Below are 12,260 nucleotides of genomic sequence, written 5' to 3' on the forward strand. Positions count from 1 at the left end.
CCCAGCCAACACAGCTTTGGCCAGGTTTCATCATGAAAGTGCCATGAAATAACTACTTTTTTTCTCTCCTCGCAGTAAATCTCCCCTAATCCTACGGGCCGCGGAGACAAAGGCCTCTGGGACCTAATCCTGGAGCTTTTAGTGGGGCTGAGGGGCTGGCCGACAGAGCCTCTTCTAAATGACTTATTTCTATCGGACACTAATAAAGCTTGACAGCCAAGAACAGCAAAAAAGGACGAGGAGAAAAAAAAGCCAGAGGAAAAGAGAGCACAAACATTTTCACATATTTTGGAAGTCTGAGCAGATGATCGTGAGAGTGGAAGAAGTGAACCACAGCAGGCATATCTTACTTGTTTATCTGACATAGGTAATTCCTTGTGCTGCAGGAAAGTACTGTTACATCTTCTTTCATAACCAAATGTGATAGATGTGATGGATTTGCATTCTTGTAACAATTTACAAGATATTGCAGAACTTCTGCAGAGTAGAAGCGAGAGTTAACAGCTCTTCATCCTCTCTGTGTGTTTGGTATTCTTGTTTTACGGTCGCAGTTTCATGCTGAAAAGTCCTCTTGGTCTTTTTGACCTTTTCTGTTCTTATGTCGCCTACCAACATCCATCATTTTTGCTTCTTCCTGACATTTTCCTGGGAAATGAGTTTCAGCGGCGTGATAGGGTAGAAATACTTGTGGAAATCTAAACACTTTCTTAACTGCAAAGTAAAAAAAAAAAAAAATCAAAATTGAGAGAAGTCTTGATGAGTTAGATTCAATGGAGAACCTGTAATTTGAGCTTCTTTTGAAAAAGGCAAAAAAACACTTCAAGTGAACAAAAAAATCCATCCATCCATCGTCTTCCGCTTGTTCCTATTAAGGGTTGCGGGGGGCTGGTGCCTATCCCAGTGGCTACGGCCAAGAGGTGGGGTTCACCCTGGACAGGTCACCAGTCCATCACAGGACCAACACATAGAGACAGACAACCATTCACACTCACAGTCACACCTACGGTCAATTTAGAGTATCAATCAGCCTCGTCCCCTCTTGATGTCTTTGGACTGTGGGAGGAAGCTGTAGTACCAGAGAGAACCCACACAGGAACAGGGAGAACATGCAGACTCCACACAGAAAGATCCCGTGCTGGAGCCGGGACTGGAACCTGGAACCTTCTTGCTGTGAGGCAACAGTGCTGACCACTGCACCACCGTGCAGCCTGAACAAAAAGATATTTACCAAATTTTTGTTTTTCCTGAATTTTGTTGATTTCATCAATCTTTCCTAATGGAATACTTCAGAATCCTGCCTGCTGTAATAATTCAGCTTGAACATGTCACAATTTACAAGCTTATCAAAGGTGTCATAGCGAGGGGAACCTTCAACAAATATCAAAACACAACATTAAACATAAAAAATCATTAAATGTTTTTTGATGGGCGCTGAGACCTCAAGCTGCACCCCTGCTGAAGCTAGCTTCAACCTATCAACTCATATAAATCACCTGTCGAATCCCATTCCAACTGTTTTAATGGATATTTCTGCTTCTTCCAAACCAACATCGTGAGACATTTTCGTTCTGCTGACTCCTGAGCACAATCTCTTACTCAAAAAAAACAACAACATTTGAAGAGGTTCTCATCTGTTCCATTGCTGCTCGTTGCTTGATAGTTCTAGTAAAGGTTTCTCCTTTTTCTAATAAAATCACAGGTGAGTAACTTAAACTTTCGAATATTAATTCTCATAACGAATGAACATGGACCCCAAACAAAAATGTGAGTAGAACTACATAAATAAACCCTGAAAAAATATAGATTACTGTTGTAAACACCACTGAATACTTGAGCATCCTCAACTAACCTCTATAAACAGAAGGGAACCTGGGCGGAGTGCTTGAGTGCAAAATGATAGCTTTAGAGCACTTTTCAGAGTAAAAGAAGACAAACAGTTATCAACAAAATCAGTTCAACCAATTATCAGTCTACCCTCCACCATTGGAATATCGTATATAACCAATCATGTATGTTGATCATAAAAATCTTGGTTTTCTTCTGTGAGACAAATAATTCAAACATCAGATGACTTCATTTTTTCTTCTGTGATACACAGAATTTTTTTTTTCTTCCTGATTTTCAGGATTCCCCCTCCTCGGAAGACTCCTTCAGCTCAGCTGGATGTGAAGAAATTGCTCTCAATGGGCAGAGTTCAGATTAACTTCACATGGTGACAGTTTATAGGCAAAATATGGTGCCTGTTAGCAAAACAAACCCTTAGAGAAGCCCCCCTCGGAGGGGAGACTGTCAAAGGCAGCAGTATGGGAGAAAGAGGGCTGAGAAGGAGAGCACAATCAAAGGCTGTTATTTTAATCTGTCCTGCCTCGGAGATTAGCCGACCACATTGTTTTAATTGTTTTAACGGGAGGGAGTGAAACGCTTGCTTATAGGGGGATCCTTGGCATAAATCTCTCAAGTTCAATAGTTTCAAAAACTTGAGCCCCTTGCAACCCCCCACTCTTCCCTCATCCCACCTAATCCCGGCTAATACCTTTCTTTCTATTGGCTAATGGCTCAGAGGAGCCTGGGTAAATGCTTCTTAAATAGTGGTGGGTGAGAATGCTGTCGGAGAACTGGATCACGACAAAGAGCGCTGCTGTGCTGGACTGGGACATACTGGACTAGGACATAGCCTACTGGACTGGGACATAGTCTACTGGACTGGGACATAGTCTACTGGACAGGTTCTGGACTGGGACATACTGGACCACAACACACACCGGTGCGTAAAAGTGCACCTGCAGCATAAACTGGAGATTGAGATGTTGGGTTCATAACGCAAGATGTGCAAAGAAAAAAAAAAATCCTGCACAGTATTTAATCTATGGGGTTACTGAGAATTTAGAGCAAAAAAAAGGAAAAAAAATCAGATTTCAAAGTTGAAAAAATGCTACTCAGTTGGTAGATGTGTAAAGGTGCAGCCATTTGGCCACATTCATAAGTTTAGGATTATTATGACAGACCTAACACTTTAAGAAGACATCAATATTTTAATACTGTGGCAAATTAGATGTGTGTTTTTCCGATCTTCAAAAATCAGCAAATATCATTCAGTGATTTCTGGAGTTCAGTGCAACATCTGATTAAACTGACTGGTGCAGTTTCTCTCTTCTTCTTTTTTTCCATTTTTTTCCTCTTTTTTTCTAAAAATCAAAAACACAGCCTTCACTGTACTTCGAAGTCTCAACATGAACTCCCTGGGTTTGTGCGGAGCCTCCAGAGGTGGCGTGTTTCCCCTGCACGGCGTAAACGCGATGCTGCTGGACTTCCACCACCAGATGGCGGAGCAGTACAGCGTTTACTCTGCAGCTAGCCCCGCGGTGCACACCCTGTCTGTGGCTGAGAGACTGGCAGGTAGGTCCTGCACTGACCCGCATAGCTACAACTGCAAAGGATGGTGAGAGGTGGGAGAGTTTGGTGGACCACAACCAGAGCTGTTAAGTCTCAAAGTAGTTACAAAATATGACGCTGGTTTGTTACCATTGACAGTATTTTTTACCCAGAGTGCACTCTCTGTATATCTTCAGGTTTAGTCACTAACTTTCTTTGTAGATTCAAATGTTGCATACACTGAGGCAGAATGCATTACAGGCATAAGCATCTTAAACTGTCTTATTGTGAAAGGAGTGTCAGCAAACCTAAAACAACCATGCAATATCTAATAACCTCCACTGAGAAGGGTCATTCTACATGGATCATCACATGCACTTTCCAATAAGAACATTTAAAACAACAATAAAAGGAATAACTACAAAACTGGACATTTAGAATGGCCGAGGCGGCACCAGGGAAGTCTCATAAACATGAAATCGCTAGAAAAATGATTCATCAACAAAAGGTCCAAGATTTCAATTTAGAAACGTGTAAGTGCATTATGAACCTGCCCAACGCTGTTTTATCGATCCAGATCGTGAACAAAGTAGTGCAGTGGGTGGAAACTGGGCCATCTGGGCTTGTGAATTTTTGAATGGAGCTTCATTAAGAATAAAAAGCTCATCAGCAATACTAAATGAAATAAGGGCACACCCAGGGCCAATAAAATATAAGAGGTAGTCAGTGCAACCCTGGACACCTCTTTGTTTACACCCCTGAGATGTGGATGATGATAAAAGTATGTGTCGACCTTGCAAAGACTAAACATTGTTCAGGTAATTAAAAATCAGTCCAGGTTGAATCCAAATGTGGTCCTACAAGCAAACTCCTTCCAGGGGATGCTCACTGGCATATATTGCTCCTCTCTCTCCCACCAGAGCTCATACTGGAGGCTCGCTATGGTAACCAGCAGAAGCAGCGCCGCAGCCGCACAGCTTTTACTGTGTCGCAGCTGCAGGCTCTGGAGAAAGCCTTCCAGCAGACTCAGTACCCCGATGTTGGCATGCGAGAGAGGCTCGCTGTCTGCATCAACCTGCCGGAGGCTCGAATTCAGGTCAGCCAGAACCACACTGGATTTTGTTCATTTTTGGTGTATGTCTTTGTAAAAAAGACCCTGCTGCGTTATTTTCAATGTTTATGCCATGAGAAAAACTGAAACTGCAAACAGTGAAGTCTGCATCTGTTTTGAGCTGCCCTCAGTCTCTATTTTCACTTTCATGTTGTAGAATTGTCTCTAAATGTGTATGTACAATCAAACATTTTATCTGAACTCTTTAAAGAGTGCTTCCTGGTCAAATCACTGCCTTTATTGATGAATTGAGCTCAATCAATTCACACTTAAAAATATATATATATATACATATATATATATATATATATATATATGTTTATATATACATATATATATATATATACATGTATTTTTTTTTCTAACCCCTCCAGGTGTGGTTCAAGAACAGGAGGGCAAAGTTTCGTAAAGGTCAAAGGTGCCTCCCCGTCTCCAGAGACCACAGTCTGGAAGTAGCAACGCATCGCGGCAAAGTGGGACAAGAGGAAGACAAACAGGACATCCCCACCTCACCCACTGACAGTAGCGCCCCCCCTCCTTGCTGTCCACCTCCTCTGATGGATAAGAGATTGGAACTTTGCCCCTCTCTTGCACCCTGTACAGACTCTGTTGCCCCCAGATGTCCCCTTCGACTACACTCTCCTCCACAGTTCCCTTTCATTCCAGGAGAGCGTTACACTCACCCACCTCATCAGCCCGTTATAGGAATGCTGTCCACAGATCTGGCCATCCCCCCAGTGTTCTGGCCTATCATACAGCAGCACAGTTCTACCCTGGGGGTTCCTCCATCATCCCTTACTAAAAACTGTAGCCTCTCCCTTCAGATTGCTTGTTCCAGTAAAACTGTGCCACATCCTGACCTGGGCTTGTAGCTGTGGACAGATGGACTTGACTCAAACAGACCAGTATTTCTCCTCCATGTGGACTTTATAAGGACATGGTTACAAGGTAGAGTCACGTTGTCTGCCTTGTTCCTCTCTCCTGTTTAGTATTTTACTGCATGCCTGTCTGTCTAACCCAGAGTAAAGCTGCACAGTCACAGAGTTTCATACATTCAGAGATTTTCTTTTCAGTGTTTGATGGCTACTTTGTGCCTAATAAACATCTACACCCTTTATCTCCTTCAGCGTTATATCACACGTGTCATTGTAGCCGGTTGCACTGAACGATTACTAAAGCATTTGAGAAAGGCTCTCCTTGTTGTAACAAAGCACTGCAACATAGAAATGTGAAATAAAGTTATTTGTAACCCCCATTCTCTGTATTTTTCCTGGCTTTGTGATATGTGATTGTGGAAGTGGGATGGGTTTCGCTTTCGTAAAATTCGGGGGTATCTCCCAGGACAAATATACAAACTAGTCAGTACAAGGCAGAGACATCTGAATTGTCATCTTACATTTTTTTCACTCTGCAAAATTCTTTTGTACATACTAATAATTCTACATTAGCTACAGTTAAAGACCCATAGCACACACGTAAAGTCTATCAAAATATAAAGAACGGTGGAATACAGCTGACAGAACTGAAGATCAGACTTGCCAACATTTGGCACATCACCATATGCAGTATACATACAGCGAATTGGTCAGAAAAAATGTTGTATATATTGATATTGTTATATTGTCCAGCCAGGATATCTACATAGTTTTTGAATACATTTCAGAACAGGGTTTAAATGTGTGAGCTCTGCTGGTAGAAAACGTAATCAATTATATAAGCTGAAAAAGGTATAAATTTGATATCAGACATTTGCTTCTACACAGCCTGAGTTCAGAGTTGGGTTGGAACGCCACTCAGTCCCTCACTGAGTCACTCACTCACTTTGGGGAAGCAAAGCAACATGATATCAGAGGAAGTGTTATGACTGGATGATGTCAGATGATATCTCAGTCTGACAGGCAGGACTCTGACGTTAGTATTGATAACCATCCAGATGAGGATTTTTTTTTTCACGTAAAATTCAACAATCATAGTTCGAGTATAACCACAAGAGCACTGAGATCAAACTGGGAACTTCTAGACCAAAGACAGAGATTAAAGTTAGAGAGATTTTGCAATGTCATACAACTACCCTCTGTCCTAGCCACATGAGTGAATCTAATCAGGCACCATGGACCATGAACCGTTCATGGTCCATGGTCCAATTCATGCTGTGAAAGATTCAGAACTATTAATCCTAAAACTGTCAAACTTGGTGCATGTAAAAAAATAATACGGCTAGGTCGTAACAGTACAAGAACTACGGGGATCGAGAAGCTGTGATAAGTAATTTTTTTTAAATTTATTTTGCAAAACATAATAAAATAAACAAAACATCGGCTCAATTCACTAAATGTTTCAGTAACACTGAGTAACAATTTGAGTTGTTAACTGTCAAATGAGGGTTGTGCATACTCTGTCAATGATTATGTTGACTTTACAAAATAATCTCTGATAAGACAAAGTCAAGCAAAGATTATTCAAAGGTCTCATCACTAACTCAGACGATTAACCATGATGATATCCTGCATTTTTGAGGGATCATATAAAGATAATAATCCCTTAATCTTTGAATTAAATTGTAGAAGTTTCAAAGTAATCATTTCGTGGGGTAAATCTACTAGGTTTCACTACGCATGCCGTTTCCTTGTATTCACAAAAGCAGTTGCGTCAATTTTATTGCGTACCTTGGGAGAGCTGTGAGAAGCAGTGTGTGACGCTGTGCCTGACTATCGGCAGCTGAGGGAGGCTTAAAGAGACAACAGTAAAATCATAGCAACTGGAAGACAAGAGAAATTAAATGATTCCCACGGATGAAGAACCATGACTTCGACTGGGTTCTGATATCTTGTGTTTAAAGGTAACATGCTCTCATTTGATGACTGAAACTCGTGTGAATCTTTTGTTTTTTTTAAGAAGCCGTCCCGCCGTTCTTGCTAATGTTGCGTGTGCTAGTTTGCTAAAGAGCTAGCAAGTGAGCTAAGCGTTAAGGGAGCCCTGGCTGCGGCTGGTGAGCAGTCGGTGTAGGATTAAGGAGTTGCCCGGCAGTGATCAGAGTAATGTCTTTAACTGCAATCTGAACTCTAAAATGATAGAGTCAGGTGAGGCAATAACCGCTTTAATCAAAACGTTACGAAAGTCGATAATATCAGTAATGCTGAGGGAGTGTTATTTTTCAGCTTGTAACAGTGTTACTAACTAACCAGTTTAATGTATTTAAGGGAATGCGTGACTATTAATATTTTGTCTTACTACTTTGCACTAACTTAGTGAAGTTCGGTTACTGTTCGCGAGTCTGCATGCGGTGTTGTTAACAGATTAATGCTTGCTAACAACATCGTGAGCTGGTTTTTATCAGGCGTTGGGCCAAGAGGAGCGGTGTTTTTAATGGGTGCTAGCTACGTTAGCTTGATTCAACTGTAATCATTCCGATATAACGTTACATAATACATGTCCGCTTGGATTAATTTCAGGGTAACGATGCACGCTGCTTGTATTTATAGAGCATAAAACCACATATAAATACACATGAACTGCCTGCGAATGAAAGATCTTAAGCTAACTTGCTAACTAATGCCAGGATGTCTTTAGTATATCTGGCCTTGTCCCTCGAACTAGCTACAGTTTTTCTAATGTTAACGTTGGGCTGTCAGAAAGCACATATGGCCACTAACGTTTGTAAGATCTATTTTAGGTTTTCTCATCGTCGGAATGCAGATATTGTGCTAATAAGAACAACTGCAAAGCACTCATCGCTAACATTAGCCAACTAATGTTAGCTGTGTTAGCTAGCATTAACATAAACTTAAAAAGATAGATATTTTGCATCACGACAATGAGAAAATGTAATATAACGCTATCTGGAGTGGAAGAAATGCATAAAGTAATTTATGGGCTCTCCGCAGGGATTTGAATTTACCACTATAACGTTTCAAATCGTTTTACTGTCGTGGTATTGCTAGGCAAACCTGGCTGCTTTGAGCGTAATTGTTGCAAAAGAGACGTTAGAGCAGGTGTCAATCAATTAGTTTGGCGAGACACGTCTGAAAGGTTACAAGTCTCTTTATTTATAAGTGCATCCTCAACGCTAAACCTTTCAGCTTTTGTCTGAGGATGTTCGCATTAAACAGCTGATTAAAAGACAATACCTAACTTCCTGAAAGGATACACTGTAGCCGTCTGTCTCGGCAGAAACGTTAAGTTATAATACCACAGTAGGGTGTTGTGACACAAACTCAAGGTTACTTATGTTTCAAATGCATGCACTACTGTGTTTCTTGTTCCTTTTGATATATCTATGCCTGGCACAATGCCCTATGCCATTTCAGTAGTTGTAACAGTTCGTATTTGAACATGATGGCTCGAACTGCTTCAACCCACCTTGTTTATCATTCCTGTAATCTTCCCCTGGTCTGATAAGACTTTCTCTATTTCCTACATTGTATTTCCTGAATAATCATCCATCATCTCTGAGAAAGTACGCTAAATTGAGCACAACCCACTTGGATCCAGTGACTCAAAGTGATAGCAAAATGCAATAGGGGAATATTTTTATGTTGCTGTTGTTTGGTTGGGATGTTTCATCTTCTCAGTGTACAAAATAAAACACTGAAACTGAAACCAAGACACAGACAGCAGTTTAAACCGAGGTATTGCACCCATACCCATCTCAAATGTGTATATATTTAGATTGGTGGTACAACTGTGTTCGAATGCAGATTATTCATTGATTTTTGGCTTCATAAATGCATCACAAAGCAGTTAAAAACTCTAATTTGGGGTGCAGTGTTAATATGCTTAGTTTTTCTTTGTCATGGAAATTGTTATAAAACTTTTTTTTTTCTTTTAGTTGAACCGATTAGGAGTAGAAATTCTTGTGACTTACTCATTGAACAAATTATTTCCTCAGTCTTTCATATACTTTTTTCACTCATCAGCTTACTTTCTCTTGATAGTGCTGTTTTATTAATCCTGTGATATTTATTCCTAGCCAGTCAGATGCAACTGAGCTAGCGGGTGATTAGACTGTATCCAAATCCTTCCAATAATATGCTTCCCAGTGATGCAAATGCTATGATGAGATGGAGCATTACAGCAGTCATTGATCCATGTAAGTGCCTTTCCATAGGAAAGAGTAGCTGCCCATCGCGACGGCCTGCATTACCTGCTCCCTTTACCACTACCACTATCTGATCTCATGAATGTAGTAGAGTTAGGAGAGCTAATTTGGATGTACGCTGCATGTGGTTGTGAGACTGTTAAGTTACATAGCTAGTGAAAGCTAAAACGAGGGCCATGATTGACATTTTGCCCAGCAGTGATAGCTTAACAAATATACATGGTAAAAGAATTTGATGCATGTGGAAAGAGTATGTATTTGCCTAATGCTGACCTTTTGGATGTGGATTCATGTGTGTTACTGGTAGTGTGCAGATGTGTTTTCATTGTGTTAACATAAAGATCTAAAGTATCTTAAAAAGCTGTTGAAACCTGAGCCTGAAATGTAATGTTAGACACACTACTAGCCGTGTATATAAATTTGAAGCGTAATATTAAATTAATCTTTGTGATATACAGAATCTCATTAAGGCACTGCATTTCTCGCCTTCAGGAAATGGGTCTAATTATAAAATGAACCCCCCCCCCATGTTTGAAGTCCACTGTAGAATATTCCCCCTCATATTGATTGCTTTATTGTATTTGCCCTGTACCTGTCTGGAGCAAGATCTCATTTCAGCTGTAGTAAGGAACGGAATAGATATAATTTGATCTTCAAAGAAAAGGTAAAAAGATTTTTTCAAAAAAATGTAATCTCCTAATGGCCGTGGAGTTTCTTTGTTTGTTTTTGGTACAAACAGTGGTAGGTTTTACTTGGTTTTCCGGTATTTTGGCTTTCATATTGATTGTGTAACAGATTTGTGGATCTATTATTTCAAAAGGACTTTTTTTTTAATGAATCAAATGAGGTTAAACATTGGATAGAGTTGTAGTCACACCTGCAAATTGTAAATATAGAGAAAAGTGGTTTCTTGCGCATTTTAAAACTCGATCAGACCACATGCTATTACCAGCTCAAGTAATGATGTCATTGAGACTGCAAAGCTCTGGTTTTAGACAAGACCCATGCTGTTGTTATAGGCCTTTTAAGGGAAATCAGCCTTGTGAACTAATTTTTTTCTATTGTTGCTTTTGTAGGTATTCAGCTGACATAGAACCCATCCATTACCTGTCCGTCTCACCCCTGTTTGCTCGAAGTCTGGGTTGCCTCCTCTGCTGTGACCTCACAACATGGATAGTGTCCACTGCGTCACTGAGGGCTGACCAGAAGGAACGAGGCACTCCGGGAGATGTTCCTAAGTGGCCTTGTGGATGCAGAAGCAGGGTTTTGGAGTGCATTTTTATGACTAGTGTTGTATGTGTCTGTCTGTGGGCACATCCTTGCACCGCCTGCCTATTCTTCAGGCAGGAACATGCTACTCTGAGACTGAATCTGGAGCAACATACAAGAAAGGAGCCCCACTGATAAACAAGGATCAAGAAGAGAAAAAGGGAAGCACAAGGCAAAAGAGCTTTCCGATTGACACACAGGACACGTCAGCTGTTGTTTCAGCTAATTTAAGTGTCCTCTGAACCATTGCTCATTTTAACAGCAACACCTTTCCTCTGTCTGTTGAGATTTGTCACCCTCCCCCTCCCTAAAGCTTCCTCCACAATTATTGGAGTTTCTGTGGTTTGCATGGCTGGAGAATAACCGTGGAGAGGCCAGGGTATCACAAGCTTATGGATTTTGACAAGAGAGGGGGCAAGGGTGAGACAGAGGAAAGTAAAAAGATGTCTAAGACAGCAGGCAGCAGGACTGGACATGGGGGCCGGAGTTCAGGGACCAATTCTGGAGTTCTTATGGTTGGCCCAAACTTCCGAGTTGGTAAAAAAATTGGCTGTGGGAACTTTGGAGAACTGCGGTTGGGAAAAAATCTCTATACTAACGAATATGTGGCCATCAAATTGGTAAGTACACCCTCAGGGATTTTTGTAACATAGGAACTTCTCATGTCACTCACTCAAAACTCACCTGTTCTGAAATTTCCCGGTATGATTTCAGCTTGTTTCTATGTGCTCTTAATGTCCAACCCAGACTCGAGGCGTCATCGTCACCACAGCTACTGGTCTGTGTGTGATTATTCTTACATTTGTATATCCCAGGGAGGTCATTATCTCTGAATGGGCATCCATTGAAGGCTTTGTTAACCACATAGAAGGCAGAGGTTAGCAAACAGCTGTAATTGCAGTCCTCCTCTCCTCTGAAATCTCAAGTTGTGCTTGCTGGCTCTCCCCTTGCCTGTGAACCCTCCCATCTGTTCGGGTATTTTTATCCCCATGGTGTCCAGCTATATCTGGATCTGGCATTAGGGCCATAACACTACTGCATGGATCTTGTGCCCAGTGGACCCAGTGTTTATCTGAATGTATCAATTGTAAGAGGAGGAAGTGCGCTAATGGTGGCTCACGTTTTCAACATGTATCAGACAAACTAGACTCTTATGTTTGAAGTAGGTATTGTTGTTGGGCCTGTCATTGACAGACCCACACTCTGGCACAGGTGTCTGTCCACATGTGAATGTCTGGGGGAACCTAGCGAATGTCACTGCCTGTCAAGTCAGGCCGTAGCTTTGTCAGAGGCTTTTACTGTGCTGTTGTATGGGCTAAAACAAATGACAGCCCTGTTCTCTACAACTACCTGCCAACACACACTTGACATGAGTAGTGTGTCCTCCTTTGTCACTCACTTCAACTGTAA

At 41.2% G+C, this 12,260-nt stretch overlaps 2 protein-coding genes across 6 annotated transcripts in view; both read left to right on the forward strand.

The window, feature by feature from the left end:
* Nucleotides 1-2,198: 2,198 nt before the first annotated feature.
* dmbx2 (diencephalon/mesencephalon homeobox 2) lies at nt 2,199-5,659 on the forward strand. Its single transcript, XM_086224225.1, has 4 exons — nt 2,199-2,764; nt 3,205-3,396; nt 4,293-4,468; nt 4,858-5,659. The coding sequence occupies exons 2-4, from the start codon at nt 3,231-3,233 to the stop codon at nt 5,353-5,355; spliced, it is 840 nt and encodes a 279-aa protein (XP_086080351.1). The 5' UTR covers nt 2,199-2,764; nt 3,205-3,230; the 3' UTR covers nt 5,356-5,659.
* A 1,496-nt stretch (nt 5,660-7,155) lies between these two features.
* Nucleotides 7,156-12,260, forward strand: part of csnk1g2b (casein kinase 1, gamma 2b) — a 36,415-nt gene continuing 31,310 nt past the window's right edge. For 4 of the 5 annotated variants that reach the window (XM_086223501.1, XM_086223504.1, XM_086223503.1 and 1 more), the window contains exons 1-2: nt 7,156-7,322; nt 10,658-11,470. In XM_086223501.1, the coding sequence (XP_086079627.1) occupies nt 11,243-11,470 (228 nt within the window). In that variant the 5' untranslated portion in view covers nt 7,156-7,322; nt 10,658-11,242. Of the gene's footprint in view, nt 7,323-7,416; nt 7,564-10,657; nt 11,471-12,260 lie in introns of those variants that run through there. The other variant, XM_086223502.1, reaches the window with a different exon arrangement.

Source organism: Aulostomus chinensis, chromosome 14, assembly GCF_037954235.1.
Source record: "Aulostomus chinensis isolate RoL2024-O1b breed Wild chromosome 14, RoL_Achi_v1.0, whole genome shotgun sequence".
Lineage (NCBI taxonomy): Eukaryota > Metazoa > Chordata > Actinopteri > Syngnathiformes > Aulostomidae > Aulostomus > Aulostomus chinensis.

Excerpts from the sequence above, each read along its gene's own strand:
- dmbx2 (XM_086224225.1), top strand. The coding sequence starts at position 3,231 with ATGAACTCCCTGGGTTTGTGCGGAGCCTCCAGAGGTGGCGTGTTTCCC. Across the intron at positions 3,397-4,292 it reads TGTGGCTGAGAGACTGGCAG|AGCTCATACTGGAGGCTCGC; the intron begins GTAGGTCCTGCA and ends CTCTCCCACCAG. Across the intron at positions 4,469-4,857 it reads TGCCGGAGGCTCGAATTCAG|GTGTGGTTCAAGAACAGGAG; the intron begins GTCAGCCAGAAC and ends TAACCCCTCCAG.